This window comes from Lithobates pipiens, unplaced genomic scaffold (assembly GCF_037356315.1).
Source record: "Lithobates pipiens isolate NorthernLeopardFrog02 unplaced genomic scaffold, aLitPip1_a1.2 Scaffold_16, whole genome shotgun sequence".
Classification (NCBI taxonomy): Eukaryota; Metazoa; Chordata; class Amphibia; order Anura; family Ranidae; genus Lithobates; species Lithobates pipiens.
The window spans coordinates 36184787-36206658 of record NW_027507748.1 but is presented as its reverse complement, the minus strand read 5'-3'; the positions used below and the strand labels follow the sequence as shown (position 1 = coordinate 36206658).

At 49.0% G+C, this 21872-nt stretch overlaps 1 protein-coding gene across 1 annotated transcript in view; it reads left to right on the top strand.

Moving 5' to 3' along the window:
• Nucleotides 1–2635: 2635 nt before the first annotated feature.
• Nucleotides 2636–21872, top strand: part of ILDR1 (immunoglobulin like domain containing receptor 1) — an 88705-nt gene continuing 69468 nt past the window's right edge. Inside the window, exon 1 of the mRNA XM_077479736.1 lies at nucleotides 2636–2798. Coding sequence (XP_077335862.1) covers nucleotides 2753–2798 — 46 coding nt within the window. The 5' untranslated portion in view covers nucleotides 2636–2752. The remainder of the gene's footprint in view (nucleotides 2799–21872) is intronic.

Sequence of the window (21872 nt, the reverse complement as noted above, 5' to 3'; positions counted from 1 at the left end):
CTCCTCCAGTCAGCATGATCCTTGTTAGCACTGCAGAACTACTAATTGGCCACATGTGATCTCTCTCTCTCTCTCTCTCGATTGCTGATCCAGGGAACCGGAGGAGAAATAAACTAGGTGGTGGTCTATGGAGAGAGGAGGAAGGTGCAGTGGGTAGCAGTCTATGGACAGAGGAGGGGGGTACAGTAGGAGGTCTATGAAGGGAGGGAAGTACAATAGGAAGTGGTCTATGGAGAGAGGAGGGGGGTAAATATGTGAAAAGTGTGGGGTACATTTGTATTCAGCCCCCTTTACTCCGATACCCCTAACTAAAATCTAGTGGAACCAATTGCCTTCAGAAGTCACCTAATTAGTAAATAGAGTCCACCTGTGTGTAATTTAATCTCAGTATAAATACAGCTGTTCTGTGAAGCCCTCAGAGGTTTTTTTTTAGAGAACCTTAGTGAACAAACAGCATCTCGAAGGCCAAGGAACACACCAGACAGGTCAGGGATAAAGTTTTGGAGAAGTTTAAAGCGGGGTTAGGTTATAAAAAATATCCCAAGCTTTGAACATCTCACGGAGCTCTGTTCAATCCATCATCAGAAAATGGAAAGAGTATGGCACAAATGCAAACCTACCAAGACATGGCCGTCCACCTAAACTGACAGGCCGGGCAAGGAGAGCATTCATCAGAGAAGCAGCCAAGAGGCCCATGGTAACTCTGGAGGAGCTGCAGAGATCCACAGCTCAGGTGGGAGAATCTGTCCACAGGACAACTATTAGTCGTGCTCTCCACAAATCTGACCTTTATGGAAGAGTGGCAACAAGAAAGCCATTGAGACAAAGAAAATATCTCTGAAATCAAATCCTTAAAGCCAAATTCCAAGGAAAGCAAAAATCCTCCTTGCTGTGCGGCTGTACTGAAACTTGGCTCATTTTTTGATCGATGTGTCCCGAAGTTAAGGGCTCCTTGTGCGGCAGCCCTGGTTGCCTCTCTGACAAAAGGGATCCATGGTGGGTTACTGTTCAGAGGGCGTTTGACAGGTTGGCGATATGTGGCCTCCTCACCACCTGATTTAACCTTGTAAATGCCACACCACCATAGACTTACATGGGTCTGTAGCCCCGCCAACCAACGTAACGTGCCGTTTAATTTTTGCATATGTACAGCCCTGAGCGGCTGCATGCCCTGCTTCCAATGGGCGGATGAACTTTGGTTTTACCACCCTTGCATGCCAAGTTGAACAAGTGTGAATGGGGAATTCCACTCACTGTGTAAAGATTTACTCTCCCTTCCTGTTGTGTCCCTGGGAAAGGAAGTGAAGGGAAATCTCCCCAGGGGTACACTGACATCAAGGAAACATGCCTAGTCAATTTACCCTTTCCCTACTTCCTCTAAACAAAATAAACCTCTCCATAAAACAACCCTAAAAAAATAAATAAATAAGTATAAAAAGAAGAGGGGAAGGAAGAAAGAAGATTCCCCCCTCCACTCCAAAGTACCTAAAGAGGAATAGATAAATAAAAATCACACAAAAACATAAAAAAAAAAAAGCAATATAAAATAAACCTAAAAAAAATAAAACATAAAAAAGTAAATAAATAAAGATGAAATAAAAAAAAATAAAAAAATAAAATGAAGAAAAAAAAATGTACTATAAAAATAATATATATATATATATATATATATATATATATAAAATTAAATTAAACGAAAAACATAAAAAATTAAATAAATAAAAAACCTATCAAAGAACAAAAAAAAATTCAAATTATTTTAATAATTAAAAATGTATTATTAAGTAAAAAAAAAAAAAATAATATACATATGCACAGGAATTAAATCAAAAATGGCTAAAGGAACAAATCTGCATAAGCAGCGCTGCTTACACAGAAGATTAGTTCCTTTATATATGTATATTTATGTTGAAGCTTGCCTTGAGTAAGCCTTTATAGTAGCAGCTGGTCGTGCCTTAATTGACTATTATTAATGATTTATTGTCTATTTCATAAGCGCTTGAATTTGTAGAAAGAGTTCTCAGGGGTATCTACAACATTTTTGTTTTAAAAAAAATTAAATAATAAAAGGAAAAAGAAAATCAAACAAAAACATAAAAAAAAAACAAAAAAAAACATAAAAATAAATATTAAAACATAAAAAAAAACACCTGAAAGAAAAAACACAACTAAAAAATAAATACAAAAAAATAAAATAAATAAAAAATAACAAAAAAAGTTTTGTCTTAAGACAGTGGTTCTGCAATCACTGAGCAGTGATATGACCTGTGACGTATTTCAGTTATCTTGTAAACCTGGCCTGTTAGCGGGTCCTGAGGACAGGAGATGAGAATCTCTGATTTAAGATATTTATGTCGTGGAGCCCAAAACTTAATAAACCAACTAAAAGACCACAAAGAAATCGGTGGGAGGTGGTATACGGTGGAAGTTGGGTGGTATACGGTGGGATGTGGTCCTTGGTGGCACACACCTGGCAGCGTCTACCTGTCCCAGTTGCTGGGAGGTGATGACCTGTGTGCACAGAGCCTGGCTGAGGCTGTGCTGAGTGTCAGAACAGGTTGGATGAGCAGGCAGGGTGGAGGAGGTGCCTGCACTGCAGGGAGGGGCACAATCACCCCTGCCAGGCAGTGGGGGAGGGGCAGCTGGTTTCTGGATGAAGTTTCAGTTGGAAGGAGAAGCTGGGATGAAGACTGCCTGCTGGAGAGGATCATCCAGAGGGGGACAGTGATCATCTGGGGGGCTCACCTGGGCCATGGCTGCTCTCTACCTGCTGCTGCTCTGCACCTGGCTGTGCTCAGGTAAGGAGGACATGGAGATCTCTGTAATTGTATCACTTCCAGGAGGATTCCTGTCTGCAGGAGGCTCAGTGTGGGGGGGAGGGGGTAGTGGGCATGCGCAGACACACTTAGGACAGGTGGAGGAGCAACAGGTGAAATACAGATACCTGACACTGTGCATAGGAGACATCGGAGGGGTGTACGGTGACACAGGGGACATTGGAGGGGTGTACGGTGACACAGGGGACATTGGAGGGGTGTACGGTGACACAGGGGACATCGGAGGGGTGTACGGTGACACAGGGGACATCGGAGGGGTGTAGGGTGACACAGGGGACATCGGAGGGGTGTGGGGTGTAGGGTGACACAGGGGACATCGGAGGGGTGTACGGTGACACAGAGGACATCGGAGGGGTGTAGGGTAACACAGGGGACATTGGAGGGGTGTAGGGTGACACGGGAGACATTGGAGGGGTGTAGGGTGACACGGGAGACATCGGAGGGGTGTAGGGTGACACGAGGGACATCGGAGGGGTGTAGGGTGACACGGGGACATCGGAGGGGTGTAGGGTGACACCTGGGGACATCGGAGGGGTGTAGGGTGACACGGGGGACATCGGAGGGGTGTAGGGTGACACGGGGGACATCGGAGGGGTGTAGGGTGACACGGGGGACATCGGAGGGGTGTAGGGTGACACGGGGGACATCGGAGGGGTGTAGGGTGACACGGGGGACATCGGAGGGGTGTAGGGTGACACGGGGGACATCGGAGGGGTGTAGGGTGACACGGGGGACATCGGAGGGGTGTATGGTGACACATGGGGACATCGGAGGGATGTATGGTGACACGGGGGACAACGGAGGGGTGTATGGTGACACGGGGGACATCGGAGGGGTGTATGGTGACACGGGGGACATCGGAGGGGATGTATGGAGACACGGGGGACATCGGAGGGGTGTATGGTGACACGGGGGACATCGGAGGGGATGTATGGAGACACGGGGGACATCGGAGGGGTGTAGGGTGACACGGGGGACATCGGAGGGGATGTACGGTGACACAGGGCACATAGGAGGGGTGTAGGGTGACACGGGGGACATCGGAGGGGATGTATGGTGACACAGGGCACATAGGAGGGGTGTAGGGTGACACAGGGGACATAGGAGGGGTGTAGGGTGACACAGGGGACATCGGAGGGGTGTAGGGTGACACAGGGGACATCGGAGGGGTGTACGGTGACACAGAGGACATCGGAGGGGATGTAGGGTGACACGGGGGACATCGGAGGGGATGTAGGGTGACACGGGGGACATCGGAGGGGTGTAGGGTGACACGGGGGACATCGGAGGGGTGTAGGGTGACACGGGGGACATCGGAGGGGTGTAGGGTGACACGGGGGACATCGGAGGGGATGTAGGGTGACACGGGGGACATTGGAGGGGTGTAGGGTGACACGGGGGACATTGGAGGGGTGTAGGGTGACACGGGGGACATCGGAGGGGATGTATGGTGACACGGGGGACATCGGAGGGGTGTAGGGTGACACGGGGGACATCGGAGGGTTGTAGGGTGACACATGGTAACATCGGAGGGGTGTACGGTGACACTATGTAGACTGAGACTAGCTGGTTGCACAGTGACACTGTTCTGGGTGGTTGGGGTGAATTGGTATGGGATGTTACAATGTATCACATGAGATGATTGCAGGTGAAGGGAGTTGGATCCACTGTCATCTGTCTCCGGCCACATCTTCCCCTGGATGTCCCCTCCCTCACATATCCATGTTGTCATCTGATGTAGAGATGTTTGTAAATAGATGATCTCTTCTCTGTGTCAGGGAATCCCTGCGTGCTGCTATCACTGACTTATTCAGAACATACCAACTGCCTGGCTGTCATGAGGATCCTCTGGCTTGAATGCGCTCCAATACAAACATGCAGATCAGGAATGCTTACTTTATATAGGTTGTGTATTTTATTTTAGTTTTAAAGTTACTGAAGACAGAGGCAGCCAGAAAACAAGCGTTTTCAGAAGAAGGTGGTTAGTAATGGTGACCCACCCATCCCCCTCCCCTGTATTTAAAGAGTTTGTAAAGGTTTGTTTTTTATTTTCTAAATAGGTTCCTTTAAGCTAGTGCATTGTTGGTTCACTTATCTTTTCCTTCGATTTCCCTTCTAAATGTTTTTTTTCTTTGTGTGAATTTCTCACTTCCCGTTCCTCCTCAGTAAGCTGTTCTGGCTGACTAAACACCACTCGGATGATGGTGTGAAGTTTACTGAGGAGAAACAGGAAGTGAGATATTCAGACAAAGAAAAACATTTAGAAGGGAAATCGAAGGAAAAGATAAGTGAACCAACAATGCACTAGCTTAAAGGAACCTATTTAGAAAATAAAAAAACAAACCTTTACAACCCCTTTAATTCAAAATAGGTTTTCTTTAGGAATTAAAGGGCCAGTTCTTCAAGCGGTGTGTGAAAGGGTTAGACCGTCTGACCGTGCCTTTCTGTCTTGTGCCTCCCTCCTCTATCTCATTCTTCTGTGGGTGTCACAGGAACAGGAAGTGAAGGAAAGTTTCCACAGTGGGGTCACAAAACAGAAATAAAAGCCTTGAAAACAAAATCTGATCGGAAATGACATTTGAGGTGGAGTTGGGACATAATTCAAATTCTTAGGATAAGATGACTTCTACCTGGCTGATAACAGTCTGGTGTCTGTAGTCTGTCAGGTGTTGCTGGTGTCTGTAGTCTGTCAGGTGTTGCTGGTGTCTGTAGTCTGTCAGGTGTTGCTGGTGTCTGTAGTCCGTCAGGCGTTGCTGGTGTCTGTAGTCTGTCAGGTGTTGCTGGTGTCTGTAGTCTGTCAGGTGTTGCTGGTGACTGTAGTCCGTCAGGTGTTGCTGGTGTCTGTAGTCCGTCAGGTGTTGCTGGTGACTGTAGTCCGTCAGGTGTTGCTGGTGACTGTAGTCCGTCAGGTGTTGCTGGTGACTGTAGTCCGTCAGGTGTTGCTGGTGACTGTAGTCCGTCAGGTGTTGCTGGTGACTGTAGTCCGTCAGGTGTTGCTGGTGACTGTAGTCCGTCAGGTGTTGCTGGTGTCTGTAGTCCGTCAGGTGTTGCTGGTGTCTGTAGTCCGTCAGGTGTTGCTGGTCTCTCCTCCTCCTGTGAAGTATCCCGGTAAACATGGAAACTTCTGACGGGTATTTTGGAGTATTACAAAGTGTTCTTTCAGACAGGAATAACTTGTATTTTTTCTGGAGAACGCCTCAAACGTCTCCGTTCCCTGAATGGAGCTTTCATGAAGTGTCTCCACCTTCCGAGAGCGTGATGTGTGAGGGACATTACCGGCACTGTGTGGGAAACTCCACTTCCGTGAATATAACCAACATCATCCAGAGACAACAGACCCGCTCCACCCGCAACTAGAAATTGACCAGACCCGGGAACTCAGCACAGGGATGATGGGAACCCCTCACAATGGACACAGCAGGTGTGCAGACCTGGGAACTCAGCACAGGGATGGTGGGAGCCACTCATTATGGGCACAGCAGGTGTACAAACCCGGGAACTCGGCACAGGGATGGTGGGAACCCCACATAATGGGCACAGCAGATGTACAGACCCAGGAACTCGGCACAGGGATGGTGGGAACCCCTCATAATGGGCACAGCAGGTGTACAGACCCAGGAACTTGGCACAGGGATGGTGGGAACCCCTCATAATGGGCACAGCAGGTGTACAGACCCAGGAACTCGGCACAGGGATGGTGGGAACACTTCATAATGGGCACAGCATTTGTACAGACTCGGAAACTTGGCACAGGGATGGTGGGAGCCCCTCATAATGGGCACAGCAGATGTACAGACCCGGGAACTCAGCACAGGGATGGTGGGAGCCCCTCATAATGGGCACAGCAGGTGTACAGACCCAGGAACTCGGCACAGGGATGGTGGGAACACTTCATAATGGGCACAGCATTTGTACAGACCTGGAAACTTGGCACAGGGATGGTGGGAGCCCCTCATAATGGGCACAGTAGATGTACACACCCGGGAACACAGCACAGGGATGGTGGGAACCCCTCATAATTGGCACAGCAGGTGTACAGACTCAGGAACTCGGCACAGGGATGGTGGGAACACTTCATAATGGGCACAGCAGGTGTACAGACCCGGGAACATGGCACAGGGATGGTGGGAACCCCTCATAATGGGCACAGCAGATGTACAGACCCGGGAACTCGGCACAGCGATGGTGGGACCACTTTATAATGGGCACAGCAGGTGTACAGACCCAGGAACTTGGCAGAGGGATGGTGGGAGCCCCTCATAATGGGCACAGCAGATGTACAGACCCGGGAACTCGGCACAGCGATGGTGGGACCACTTTATAATGGGCACAGCAGGTGTACAGACCCAGGAACTTGGCAGAGGGATGGTGGGAGCCCCTCATAATGGGCACAGCAGGTGTACAGACAAGGGAACTTGGCACAAGGATGGTGGGAACCCCACATAATAGGCACAGCAGGTGTACAGACCCGGGAACTCGGCACAGGGATGGTGGGGACCCCTCATAATGGGCACAGCAAATGTACAGACCCGGGAACTTGGCATTTTACCAATAATTCGATGTTGGTTTTTTTCCCTCCTATTTTCACATGGAGCTCTGCCCAGTAACACACCTCCTGTATTAGAGCGCTCCTACTCTGGATGAAGGAGCACAGGGGGCACCTTGTTGACAGCAGCATCGTCGGACTCGGGGGAGGGGATTATTAGATGGACTACCAGATTTAGATTCACTAACAAATTGAAGCCGAACTCCAGCTAACACTTTGTAATCAGTTACCTTTTTGGGATAATGGTTTTATATAATAAAAAGCCGCTCATTGTAAGCACCTCTGTCAGTGGTAAATGGTTTGCCTCAACCTTCTGTTGGCTACATCAGCAGGACAGCTTGTTCTGATGAAAAATAAAATACTGGCTAGATCACCAGGTGAAAATAAGGGATAGAGAGCCCCAAAAAGAAAACTCGTCGCATCTAAGGATTAGTAAACTTTAAAATAATAAATGTTTGCTTTTGGGCTTGATACAACTTTAAGGCAGCCAATTCAACTGCATGTCCGAAAGAGGGGGTAAGGGGCGAGGCGCCCGGACCCGGATCTCTCACCCATACAAAGCCCAGTCCTAAGCTCAGCCCAATGGCTTAGATTTGGATGCGCTCCACAAAAAAAAACAGGGTGCCCTGCCGAGGGAATTCACCCGAATTGAGCAATCTACGTGTATGGTTAATGAAACGCACCAGAGCGCCAATGTCTGAATGGGCCCTACAGAAATGTCAGTTGGCAGTGATCTCCGTTCCCAGGCGCCCTGTTTTGGGCACACGTGAGAATTTAGTGACACCAATGTTGTGATTTCTATAATCGGCTGTGAGATCAGCACACATTTATCGTGTGAATCATTTTCCTGCCTTAAGCAATGTCTTTGCTCGGATCTTTTCTGGGGGGGTTTAGAGGTGAGCTGTGTATTTCCACAACATGACTAGGAAGCGTGCCAGGGTGCCAGCCTTATCTGGCAGATGATTAAATATTACTTATCATAACTATGCAGGCTGAACATAAACCATCATCTCATCTGTTACTAATAGAGACAATGTAGCCAGTCGGCAATGTACGGAGCCCTAGATCAGTCTGAGCGGCGGGGCGGGGGCGTAGATTGAAACTTCTGGGCCCTGATGCAAAAGTGGTCCTGGGGGCCCCCACTACTACCCTCCCCCAAGATACTCCAAGTGGCTAAATAGTTATTTCAGAGATTTATGTACATATTGAGAGGATAATTCAAAATTATTTTGTAGAAACCATCCTAGTAATCGCATGACCTTGCGCCCTTCCATCCTAGTAATGACATGACCTTGCCCCCTTCCCCCCCCATCTTAGTAATGACATGACCTCGCCCCCCTTCCCCCCCATCTTAGTAATGACATGACCTCGCCCCTCCATCCTAGTATTGACATGACCTTGCACCCCCCCCTCCCCATCCTAGTAATGACATGACCTCGCACCCCCCTCCCGATCCTAGTAATGACATGGCCTCACCCCCCACCATCCTAGTAATGACATGACTTTGCCCTCTCCCCCATCCTAGTAATGACATGACCTTGTCCCCTCCCCCCATCCTAGTAATGACATGACCTTGCCCCCCCCATCCTATTAATGACATGACCTCGCCCCCTCCCCCCCATCCTAGTAATGACATGACCTCGCCCCCTCCCCCCCATCCTAGTAATGACATGACCTCCCCCCCCCCTCCCCATCTTAGTAATGACATGACCTTGCACCCCCCCTCCCCATCTTAGTAATGACATGACTTTGCCCTCTCCCCCATCTTAGTAATGACACGACCTTGCCCCCTCCTCCCATCCTAGTTATGACATGACCTCGCCCCCCCCCATCCTATTAATGACATGACTTTGCTCTCTCCCCCATCTTAGTAATGACATTACTTCGCCCCCCCCCATCCTAGTAATGGCGCAACCTTGTCCCCCCCCAACCTATTAATGACATGACCTCCCCCCCACCCCATCCTAGTAATGGCATGACTTTGCCCCCCCATCCTAGTAATGACATGACACCCCCCCCCCAGTAATCACATGTCCCCAGTCAATGAGAGCATTGAGGAAGGGTGTGGCCTGGGGAGACGGCAAATAAATGGAAGCTGATTAATGGATTATATAACTTGACTGGTGTGCTGGGGGATACAAGGCAGCGCCTTGTGACACATTGCTTACCACCGGCCTCCGACCCCCCCCCCCCCCCCCCCCCCGAGGGCATGCAAAAAGGTTGGTGACCATTGCTATGGGCTCTAGCCCCAGATCTTTTGCAGACCTAACACCGCCCCTGGTGGCAGGAAAGAAAATTGCTCCATCTAAGGCCCGGATTTATGCACAAAAGAGACCTGACTGGAATCCCATTCAAGTAGCAGATTCATAAGAAATATTAAGGGCTTTCAAATATAATTTGTTGACACAAGGATTGCACGAGCAAATGGTCTGATGAATGATTTTTCACAAATTCACAAAAGTTTGAGCAAAACTCTCTACTGGTGTATGGCCTACCCAAGGCACTGCTTCCTCTAACTGCAAGTCTCACCAGATTTGCAGGGATATTTGGTGCTGCTGTTACCGGCCTCAAAATGTGAATTAAGAGAGCCGATGATTGTAGACGCGATGAGATAAGGTGATCAGCTTGGCGTGGACTGCAAAGAATCACACAAACAGCATGAGATATGACCACTGACTTTATGGCTGGAAGTAGTTTTATTTCCAGTCACATGGTGTGTGGCCTTATATAGACTCTGTTTGTGTACCTTCTCTGCCATCTACTGGTTATTAATAGAATAGAAGGGATATGTTTAGAAATATAAAAAAAAAATGAATACCGTATATACTCGAGTATAAGCCGAGATTTTCAGCCTCTTTTTTGAGGCTGAAAGTGCCCCCCTCGGCTTATACTCGAGTCATCGCTGTCTGCCCGCTCGATCAGCGTGTCGAGCAGACAGACAGCGGCCATTCTATAATTCAAAAGCCGCGCCTCCGGCTCCGCCTTCGCCTGTGATAGGCGGAACACTGAATTTCCCAGCAGCCTGTGTTCCGCCTATCACGGACATCGTATCATCCTCGTACTACGGACGAGGATGATACGATGTACGTGATAGGCGGAACACAGGCTGCTGGGAAATTCAGTGTTCCGCCTATCACAGGCGAAGGCGGCGGCGCAGCTTTTGAATTTTACAATGGCCGCCGAGGCGCCGACGAAGAGGGCACGGGACGGAGGCAAGGCAAGGCACGGCACGGGACGGGACGGGACGGAGGCAAGGCACGACGGCAAGGCACGGAGGCAAGGAGGCAAGGCACGGGACGGAGGCTCGGGACAAAGGCTCGGGACACAGGTAGGCTGGACACACACACACACACACACACACACACACACACACACACACACACACACACACACACACACACATGGATGGATACACACACACACAGGGATGGATGGATGGATGGATGGAGACACACACACACAGGGATGGATGGATGGATGGATGGATGGAGACACACACACACAGGGATGGATGGATGGATGGACACACACACACACACAGGGATGGATGGACGGACACACAGGGATGGACGGACACACAGGGATGGACGGACACACAGGGATGGACGGACACACACACAGGGATGGACAGGCATGTCTCACCCTCGGCTTATACACGAGTCAATAAGTTTGCCAGTTTTTTTGGGGGTAAATTGGGGGCCTCGGCTTATATTCGGGTCGGCCTATACTCGAGTATATACGGTATGTACTTTGCTTTGGGGTGTCTGTTTTGTGACCATATGAACCCCAGTCCGTCACACTCTCCCCTCCTTCAGTTAATGGCTCCCGACATTAAACTCAATTGGTATCTGAACACTATTTAGTGATTTAAGTAACCCAAATAGGTACTTGTTGCCACCAAGGAGCTACGTTAACTACCTGGCATGTCATGGGAGTAGCTAGCATTGTGTGAGTTTGTATGGTGTGAACCTGACTTGGTATGTATCTTGGCTGACCTAGTGTGTCATATGTAAAGATCTCTTTAGGCTTAGCTTGTCTGGTAGATCTTCTGACAGGAGTTGAGTCTTCTCCATCAACATCATTTTCCATTTGCATATCTTGGTTCACAGGTAAGTCTTGACTTAATGAGGGTAATTCTGCAGTGTCTAGTCCCACCATGTCTGTAGCCCAGATTTGGTCACCAACTACTGTTCCATCATTTTGTTCTTGTTCAACATTGGGTGTGGTAGTTGTAGGATAGAACTCTTCAGCAGAAACTCTTAATGGGATTTTCTGTACGTTTTGAGAGTTTGGTTGAGACACAACACAATCATGACTTTCTGTAGTCTCTGGTATATAAGGATAATACCATCTTTCTTCATCTAAACATTCCTCCTCCTGGTCCACATCCATTCTGGTATCCTTTCTGTTACTTGATTGTCTTTGTTTCATCTGTACTCTTGGAATGTGTCCTTCAATTGGTAGGTCATTTACTGGTAGTAAAAGATTTCTGTGCAGTACTCGAATTGTCTTTTTACCACTTTCAGGCTGAATTTTGTACACAGGCCCATCTTTGATTCTTTCTACCACTTTGTGTACTGATTCTTCCCAGTATGAACGAAGTTTACCAGGTCCTCCTCTTTCAGAGAGATTTCGTACTAAGACCCGATCACCCGGTTGAAGAGGTGCTCCTTTTATCTGTTTATCATAGTACTTCTTCCCTTTAGCAGATGATTTTTTGCTATTCTCGGATGCGATTTTGAAAGCTTCTTGCATTCTAGATGCCCATTTCTGAGTAAATGTTGGTTGACTTTCTGATTCCTTTTCCAAATTTAGGTTGAGCATTAGGTCAATTGGCAAACGAGGAGATCTTCCATACAATAGAAAGAATGGCGAGTATCCTGTGGCTTCATGCCTGGTGCAATTGTATGCATGAACCATATGTGGAAGATGTTCTTTCCAATCTGACTTTTTCTCTTCCTCTAAGGTGCGAAGCATCTGTAACAAAGTACGGTTCAGTCTCTCCACTGGGTTACCCTGTGGATGGTATGGAGTAGTTCTTGAATGAAAAATCCCTGCCAATCGTTGCAATGTCTGAAATAAGTTGTTTTCAAATTCTCTTCCTTGGTCATGGTGGAGTTTCTCTGGATAGCCAAAACGTGGTATGAAATCTTGAAAGATCTTTTCTGCCGCCGTTTTTCCAGATTTGTTCTTAGTTGGATACGCTTGTGCAAAGCGTGTGAAATGGTCAACTATTACAAGTATATACTCATATCCTCCTTTGCTTTTCTCCAAGTGAAGATAATCAATGGATACTAACTCCCAAAGGTGAACTGGTAGTAATCGAACCCATAGGTGCTCTTTCGGTGATATTTGGACGCTTTTGTTTGATGCAGCTGCACTTCTTCAGCACATATTCATCAATGTCTTTTTGCATAAATGGCCAGTAAAATCGTTCACGTGCTAGGTGGGTTACCTTGTCAGTACCAATGTGACCCATGTCATCATGAAGATTTCTTAAGACCAATGGTTTTAACTTTTCTGGTAGAACTAGCTGTTTTCGGGTTCCAGAGTATCGGTAGAGGATTCCTTCATCGACTCTGAGTTTATTCCATTCCTGTATCAAACGTCTTGTTTTGCTGGTCATACTCTCCTTTTCTTTGTGGTTTGGAATCCAGTCGTTCTCCTTAAGCCAGACCACTTCTCTAATGTTGGTATCGTCTTGTTGTAATGCTCTGATATTCTCCTGAGTCATTGGGCAGATTGTCTGTCTTTTCAGCAATTCTTCGGCCACATCACTTTCTGAGTGAAGAGTCAATGAAGCCACCCATAATGCCTCTTCTTCGTCAACAGCTTTGCTCCCTTGCCACATAGCTGACACAACCTCAGATGGTACAAGCTCTGTGTACTCACTCAGATTCTTCATGAGTTCCACCGGAAATCGTGACAGTGTATCTGCGTCTGCATTCTGTTTACCTGGCCTGTACTTGATATCGAAGTGGAAATCAGCCAACTCGCCAACCCAGCGATGACCCACAGCATTCAGTCTGGCAGTACTCAATACATATGTCAATGGGTTGTTGTCTGTGTAAACGGTGAATGTTGGAGCGTAGTACAAGTAATCTCTGAATTTGTCACAGACTGCCCACTTGAGAGCTAAAAACTCAAGTTTACCAGAGTGAAGATGGTAATTGCGCTCAGCTGGAGTCAATGTTCTGGAGCCAAACCCAATAACACGAAGTTTTTCTCCTTGTCGTTGGTATAGTACAGCACCTAGGCCTTCATTGGAAGCATCAGTGTGTAAGACGAAGGGTAAATCAAAATCAGGGTATGCTAGAATTGGTGGATTGGTTAGCATGTCCACCAGTCTGGATACTACAGCTTGATGTTTGGGTGTCCATTGAATCAGTGTTTTAGATGGCACTTGTGCTTTGTTCCCGTTTTTCTTTGTAGATTCCCTCCGATTGTTTTTGGGGATGGATGTAGCAGATTCTTTCTCAGTGTTCTGCAAAAGTTCATACAGTGGTTTAGCAAGTCGAGAGAAATCTTGAATGAAGGACCTGTAGTAGCTCAGGAATCCTAACAAAGATCTGACTCCTCCCACTGTTTTTGGTTCTTTCCTTTTCAAATGTAATACCGCTTCAAGATCTTTTGGGTCAATTTTTATGCCTTCTTCTGACACCATTCGTCCAAGGTATCGAATCTGTCGTTTAAAGAGTTCACACTTCTTCAGTCTAAGTTTGATACCATGCTCACGCATTCGACTAAGCACTTGCCTAATATCATTGACATGCTCCTGAAAAGTTTTGGAGTAGCAAAGTACGTCATCCAAGTATGGAGAACAACATTTGTCTCTGATGCCCTCTAATACATTCTCCATGCATCTCTGAAAAGCTGCTGGGGCATTCGTTAATCCAAATGGAATACGGTTCCACTCCAGGAGTCCCCAGGGGGTGCTGAAAGCCGTCAGATGTCTGGAGTCTTCATGCACAAAGCCTTGATGATACGCACTACCCTGGTCCAGGATTGAGAACCACGTAAATCCTCCTAAGCTATCCAGCAGATCTTGTATTCTGGGTAGTGGATGTCTATCTGGGATAGTCTTTCGGTTTAACTCCCTAAAGTCAACACATAGTCGTAGGCTACTGTCCTTCTTTCGAACACAAACAACTGGTGATGAGTATGCGGAAGAAGATTTTGTTACCCAACCTCGGTCAAGAAGGTTTTGGATATATTCTTTCACTTCTTTGTATAGGGGTTTCGGTATCGAATTGTAGCGTTTCTGGACAGGAGTTTCATCTTTCAGATTTATCCTCAGTTTCAGGTTAGGGATGCATCCTATGTCTCCCTCATCTCGAGCAAAGACATCTGATTCATCATATAACATTTGTCTCGCTATCTCCTGTTCTTCTTCTGAGAGATCTTCCAAATTGACAGGTGGGTGCCACTTAACAGATTTGTTAGTGGGTAGCTGATTTCCAGTGTCCACTTGATTCAACTGGTTTACATGAAACACCCTTTTCTTCTGGTCAATTCCCTTTCCATCGTCTTTGTTTGGAGACAATGGTAGAATCTCAGCTGCTGGAGAAATGGTACCCAATACTGTTCTGGGTGGAAGGTAGATGTCATGTTGAGCACGGTTCAGTATAGGTATCTTCACCAGTTTAGAGAACCCATCTGGCACATCTACCACTGAAGGAAATAGTTCAAGTCCTTCCTCAACTGGATATTCGGGAAGTGGTTCAAATGGCATGATTCCTCCTTTCGGCCACGCTCTAATTCTGCATTTGACTTCACAGAGCTCGCCTCCTTTAATCTGGAGTCCCTTCTTCCCCACTTTGACCATACGACTATCGAATATTTCTCCTGGGTCAGTTGCTTGACTGACAGCATTGACAATGTTATTCGCTACACTCTGTCTTACTTTCATAGCTTCACTCAGCAAGATAGTCAGGTTTTGGGTGCTGTTTGGTCGGTCACGGTTTTCTCTGATCAATTCTTCGATGACATTAAACCCAAGAATTGGATTGTCATTACAGCAGTCACTCACCAGCATTGGCACATAAATGGCTGAGTTTCCATGTCCACTACTTTCGAATTCCAGGCAGACTTCAATCCACCCGATGAATGGAATGAGAGAACCATTTGCAGCTGTAATGGATAAGTTGTCATCACAAAGTAAATCTTGTATGTGCCTAATGGAGACGCTGGGTAGAAACTTTTCTAACCATGCCTTCCCGACAATGCTGACCTGAGCTCCTGTATCCATCAACATGTCAACCGGTACACCATTCATCTGACATGACAGTAGGCATTTTCCTCCAATTAATTGTGCTACGTGTTGTTTGGAGAATCCATTCTCTTTTGGGAGTGTTCTAGTTGACCGGTGGGTGAATACCCTGTTTACCTTAGCATGGGACAGATCATTTGAGGTGGTCACTGGTTGTCCCTTTCCCAGTGACCGTCTGTCGTTTCCCGACTGCCTTCTTTTCTTCAAGCAATCAACCGCTCTGTGTCCTGTCCAACCACAGTAGAAACAATGGTAGCAGTTCTGACTCTCTCGTTTAATGCAATCATCACACCTGGGCTTGCAGTGAGTTGTATCTGGAACTTGAACATTGGCTCAGGGGCGGATCCAGAGTCTAGTCTCGGGAGGGGCACTTCTATAAAATATGTTTTTTGGGGGGCAATTTATATGGGAAATGGCTGGTATTGGCGCTTCAATCATTACGGCACCATGGTTGTTATGGTGTCAGGATGATTGAAGTGCATTATTTCTATTAATACATTGTAATATAAAATTAAATGGTTCAACTCACCATATTGCAGAATCAGTGGGAGCCCTGAGGATGTCACTTGCCATGTCACCTGCCACCAAATGTGGATTGTCACTTGTCACCAAATGCGGATTGTTACTTGCCACGTCACCTGCCACACATTGCGGATTGTCACTTGCCACGTAGCCTGCCACACATTGCAGATTGCCACTTGCCACATCACCTGCCACACATTGCGGATTGTGACTTGCCACGTCACCTGCCACACATTGCGGATTGTGACTTGCCACGTCACCTGCCACACATTGCGGATTGTCACTTGCCACGTCGCCTGCCACCAGATGCGGATTGCCACGTAGCCTGCCACACATTGCGGATTGCCACTTGCCACGTCACCTGCCACACATTGCGGATTGTCACTTGCCACGTTGCCTGACCCACATTGCGGATTGCCACTTGCCACGTCACCTGCCACACATTGGGGATTGTCACTTGCCACGTCACCTGCCACACATTGCGGATTGTCACTTGCCCCGTTGCCTGCCTCACATTGCGGATTGCCACTTGCCACGTCACCTGCCACACATTGCGGATTGTCACTTGCCACGTTGCCTGCCACACATTGCGGATTGCCACTTGCCACGTAGCCTGCCACACATTGCGGATTGTCACTTGCCACGTCACCTGCCACACATTGCGGATTGCCACTTGCCACGTAGTCTGCCACACATTGCGGATTGTCACTTGCCACGTCACCTGCCACACATTGCGGATTGTCACTTGCCACGTTGCCTGCCACACATTGCGGATTGCCACTTGCCAGGTAGCCTGCCACACACTGCGGATTGTCACCTACTGGTGGTCTTTTGTTGGGTCCCAGAGTGAAGATAGGCAGCAGAGAGATGATGCAATCTCTCTGCTGCACACAGCTTCCTACACAGTGAGGGTGGAACTGAAGGGATGCAGGGCAGTGAGAGATGTCATCTCCCTGCTCCCCTGCCTGCTGGCTTCCTGATTGGCCAGCAGCCCTCCTAAGCCGCCCAGCTGCCCCCCCTCACCCGTCCACTCAGCGCGGGTACCCGCGGAACCGGCCGCGATTGGACCCTCGGAACCGACCGCGATTGGACCCTCGGAACCGACCGCGATTGGACCCTCGGAACCGACCGCGATTGGACCCTCGGAACCGGCCCGCGGGTACCCTCGGAACCGGCCCGCGGGTACCCTCGGAACCGGCCCGCGGGTACCCTCGGAACCGGCCGCGATTGGACCCGCGGAACCGGCCCGCGGGTACCCGCGGAACCGGCCGCGATTGGACCCGCGGAACCGGCCGCGGGTACCCGCGGAACCGGCCGCGATTGGACCCACGGAACCGGCCCGCGGGTACCCGCGGAACCGGCCGCGATTGGACCCGCGGAACCGGCCGTGCTGTCATTAGCTGGCGGTATTCTCGGAGGGGGCAATTGACCCGTTGCCCCCCCCCTGGATCCGCCCCTGCATTGGTTAGTGGCTTAGTCATTTGATTTCCAACAAGAGGAGTTTGCTTCATCATCTTTTCCAGGTTCTTTGTGAGAGCAGAGACCTGTGTTGTTAGTTCCATTAATGCAGTGTGATTTGCTTTAACATCTCCCTCAACTCTCTTTTGCAAGGTGTCTTTTTCGCTATTCCCTGGTGTCTGGGATGAATGAACAGTAAGAGGTTTATGTTTGGGTGCACTGTTTAAGCGTCTCTGCCTTTCTGTTTCCTTATCAACTGATCTGGTGACCTGCTCTATGATAAAGTCATCCGTTACTGTCAAATCAGACACGTAAGGCTTGATATCTCGTCTAACATTAGAATTTTTCTCATTTAGTCCCTGATACAGTGTATGAAGGAATATGCCTTGCACCAGTTTTTTGTCATAGTTAAGCTCTTGCCTATCATGTTGTGATGTAGACAGAACTTTTTGTTTTAACCCCACTAGCCTGTAAACAAATTGTTGTGCTGTTTCTCTTTCTTGCTGGGTAGCATTGCTAAGGTCCTTAAATAACTCATTACCACTTCGTTCTCTCATATGTGACTTCAAAAACCTTTTCAATTCAGCAACAGTAAGATCATCTTTGTCAGTCAACATATCTTTAAAATTACCAGGTTTGATTATTCTCAACACTGTGCGTATAATTTCAGATTCAGGGAATTTTTCTGTTAGACCCTCGTCAATTTGTCTGCACACGCTACTGTAACTCATGTCCGAACCATGATCTGAAATTACACCACCATGCATTTTAAATTCTCTACGTGGCAATAAAGCAACAACATCAGTTAATCTCACCACCTCCGATACCTGTTCAGTCCTTGCAGTTCCACTACTTATTTTTTTTGCAGCGGTTGCAATGTCCACAGTTGGTGTACTTTCCTTGTTAAGTTTTAGTTCATTGATCTTGTCTTGGATGATGAGTAGGTAAGACATACCTTGATCTTCCAACTTTTCCAGCTGATCACTTCTCAAGTAGTCTTTAATAAATTCAACAAGTTCCATTTCGTTGGTACCAGTCACTGATGGAACGTCCACGTCTCTTTCATCTTCCAGCAAAATAGCGAGGCTATGCAGCTGTTCTTCATTAAGCAGATGAATTTGTTTCTGGATATCCCACATCAGCGCACGACGAGGAGATGCCATCTCTGTTGCAATCTGAAGACTTGCACTCACGAGGCAGATGACTCTCACGACTCTCCTTGTAGCTCTGTAGCAGGCTCACGCTTGTCTCGCGCTTCCTTCTCACTGGTAACACAACGAATCCCGGACGAGCCCCCAAAATGTTACCGGCCTCAAAATGTGAATTAAGAGAGCCGATGATTGTAGACGCGATGAGATAAGGTGATCAGCTTGGCGTGGACTGCAAAGAATCACACAAACAGCATGAGATATGACCACTGACTTTATGGCTGGAAGTAGTTTTATTTCCAGTCACATGGTGTGTGGCCTTATATAGACTCTGTTTGTGTACCTTCTCTGCCATCTACTGGTTATTAATAGAATAGAAGGGATATGTTTAGAAATATAAAAAAAAACTGAATATGTACTTTGCTTTGGGGTGTCTGTTTTGTGACCATATAAACCCCAGTCCGTCACACTGCTTACTGTTCTTCTTGCTGGAGGTGAAGCTGTACCTGAGGAGCTGCAGTGCAAGGATCTCCCTGCTTCTGCTTCATCCGTTCTGTGGGTCTGCATCTCCTCCAGCTCTTTAAGTTCTTTTCATTTTCCCACCAGACATCAGACCACCAGTCATCACTATATTCACTTAGGCGGCGTACACACGCGGGGACTGTTTGCCGAAACTAAGTTCGTCAAACAGTCCGCTCAAACTTTTGAATGAACGAACACGCCCACACACGGCACTTTTTGAGCGGACAAATACGGCAAACTTTGTTCGTCGTACTAAGTCCGCGCAACTTTTGAAATGAGCGGACTCGCCCACACACGAGGCAACAGTCCGCTCATTTCGAGCGCGTGTCAAAGTAGGCGGGGCCCGCGACGGAGACGTCGCGGGCTCCGCCGCCTGGAATGGACTTAAAGGGGAACCCCAACGCCGAAAAAAATCGGCGTGGGGGTCCCCCCAAAGTCCACAACAGACCCTTGTCCGAGCACGCTACCCGGCCGGCCAGGAAAGGGGGGCGAGCGAGCGCACCCCCCCTCCCGAGCCGTACCAGGCCGCGTGACCTCAACATGGGGGGGTGCCTTGGGGAAGGGGGGGGCAGCGCGGCCCCCCCACCCCAAAGCACCTTGTCCCCATGTTGATGAGGACAAGGGCCTCTTCCCGACAACCCTGGCCGTTGGTTGTCGGGGTCTGCGGGCGGGGGGCTTATCGGAATCTGGGAGCCCCCTTTAATAAGGGGGCCCCCGGATACCGGCCCCCCACCCTATGTGAATGAGTATGGGGTACAATGTACCCCTACCCATTCACCTGTAAAATAAAAGTACCCAAAAAAAAAAAACACAACATACGAGATAAAATATTTTATTGCACAGCTCCGGGGGTCTTCCGTCTTCGGGGGTCTTGTCCCCCTCTTCAGTTCTTCTGCCGGGCCACCGCGCCTTCTTATAGCTCTTTTGCAGGCGGTGGCCCGGTCTTCTGTCGCTGCCTTCCGTTCTTCTGTCGCCGCCTTCGGTTCTTCTGCCGGGCCACCGCGCCTTCTTATAGCTCTTTTGCAGGCGGTGGCCCGGTCTTCTGTCGCCGCTGTCGCCGCCGCCTTCCGTTCTTCTTGTTCTTCTTGTTGTTCTTCTTCTTCTCCAGGAGATGTTGACACGTCGCTCTCTCCGGCCGGAATACCAGAGCCGCGCTGAGCGGCCACTTATATAGTGACAATGGGGCGGTGTCACATGGTATATGTCACATGGGTTGGTCACATGGGTTGATGTCACATGGGGACTATGACATCGTAAGGGGGCGGGGTCACCATGTGACCAACCCATGTGACATATACCATGTGACACCGCCCCATTGTCACTATATAAGTGGCCGCTCAGCGCGGCTCTGGCATTCCGGCCGGAGAGAGCGACGTGTCAACATCTCCTGGAGAAGAAGAAGAACAAGAAGAACAAGAAGAAGAAGAAGAAGAACGGAAGGCGGCGGCGACAGCGGCGACAGAAGACCGGGCCACCGCCTGCAAAAGAGCTATAAGAAGGCGCGGTGGCCCGGCAGAAGAACGGAAGGCGGCGACAGAAGAACGGAAGGCGGCGACAGAAGATCGGGCCACCGCCTGCAAAAGAGCTATAAGAAGGCGCGGTGGCCCGGCAGAAGAACCGAAGGCGGCGACAGAAGAACGGAAGGCGGCGACAGAAGACCGGGCCACCGCCTGCAAAAGAGCTATAAGAAGGCGCGGTGGCCGGGCAGAAGAACCGAAGAGGGGGACAAGACCCCCGAAGTCGGGAGAAGAGGCCGGCGGCGGGGAGGAAGAAAGCCGGACTCCTCCGCTAGCAAAAGAGCTACACGAAGATAGCGGAGGAGTCCGGCGAGAAGACCCCCGGAGCTGTGCAATAAAATATTTTATCTCGTGTGTTGTGTTTTTTTTTGGGGTACTTTTTTTTTTACAGGTGAATGGGTAGGGGTACATTGTACCCCATACTCATTCACATAGGGTGGGGGGCCGGTATCCGGGGGCCCCCTTATTAAAGGGGGCTCCCGGATTCCGATAAGCCCCCCGCCTGCAGACCCCGACAACCAACGGCCAGGGTTGTCGGGAAGAGGCCCTTGTCCTCATCAACATGGGGACAAGGTGCTTTGGGGTGGGGGGGGCCGCGCGGCCCCCCCTTCCCCAAGGCACCCCCCATGTTGAGGGCACGCGGCCTGGTACGGCTCGGGAGGGGGGGCGCGCTCGCTCGCCCCCCTTTCCTGGCCGGCCGGGTAGCGTGCTCGGACAAGGGTCTGTTGTGGACTTTGGGGGGACCCCCACGCCGATTTTTTTCGGTGTTGGGGTTCCCCTTTAAGTCCATTCCAGGCGGGGCGGGGCCCGCGACGTCTCCGTCGCGGGCCCCGCCTACCTGGAGACGCGCTCGTAATGAGCAGACTTTCCTCCGAGCGGGAACAGTTTGCTCATTTCGAAAGTGGCCTACACACGGGCGGACTGTTCGCTCAAACAAAGTTTCAGCGGACAGTTTTTCGGAATTTCCGAAAAACTTTGTTCGTGAAACTGTCCGCTGAAGCCCCACACACGAGCGGACTGTCCGCTGAAACACTGTTCAGCGGACAAAGTTGA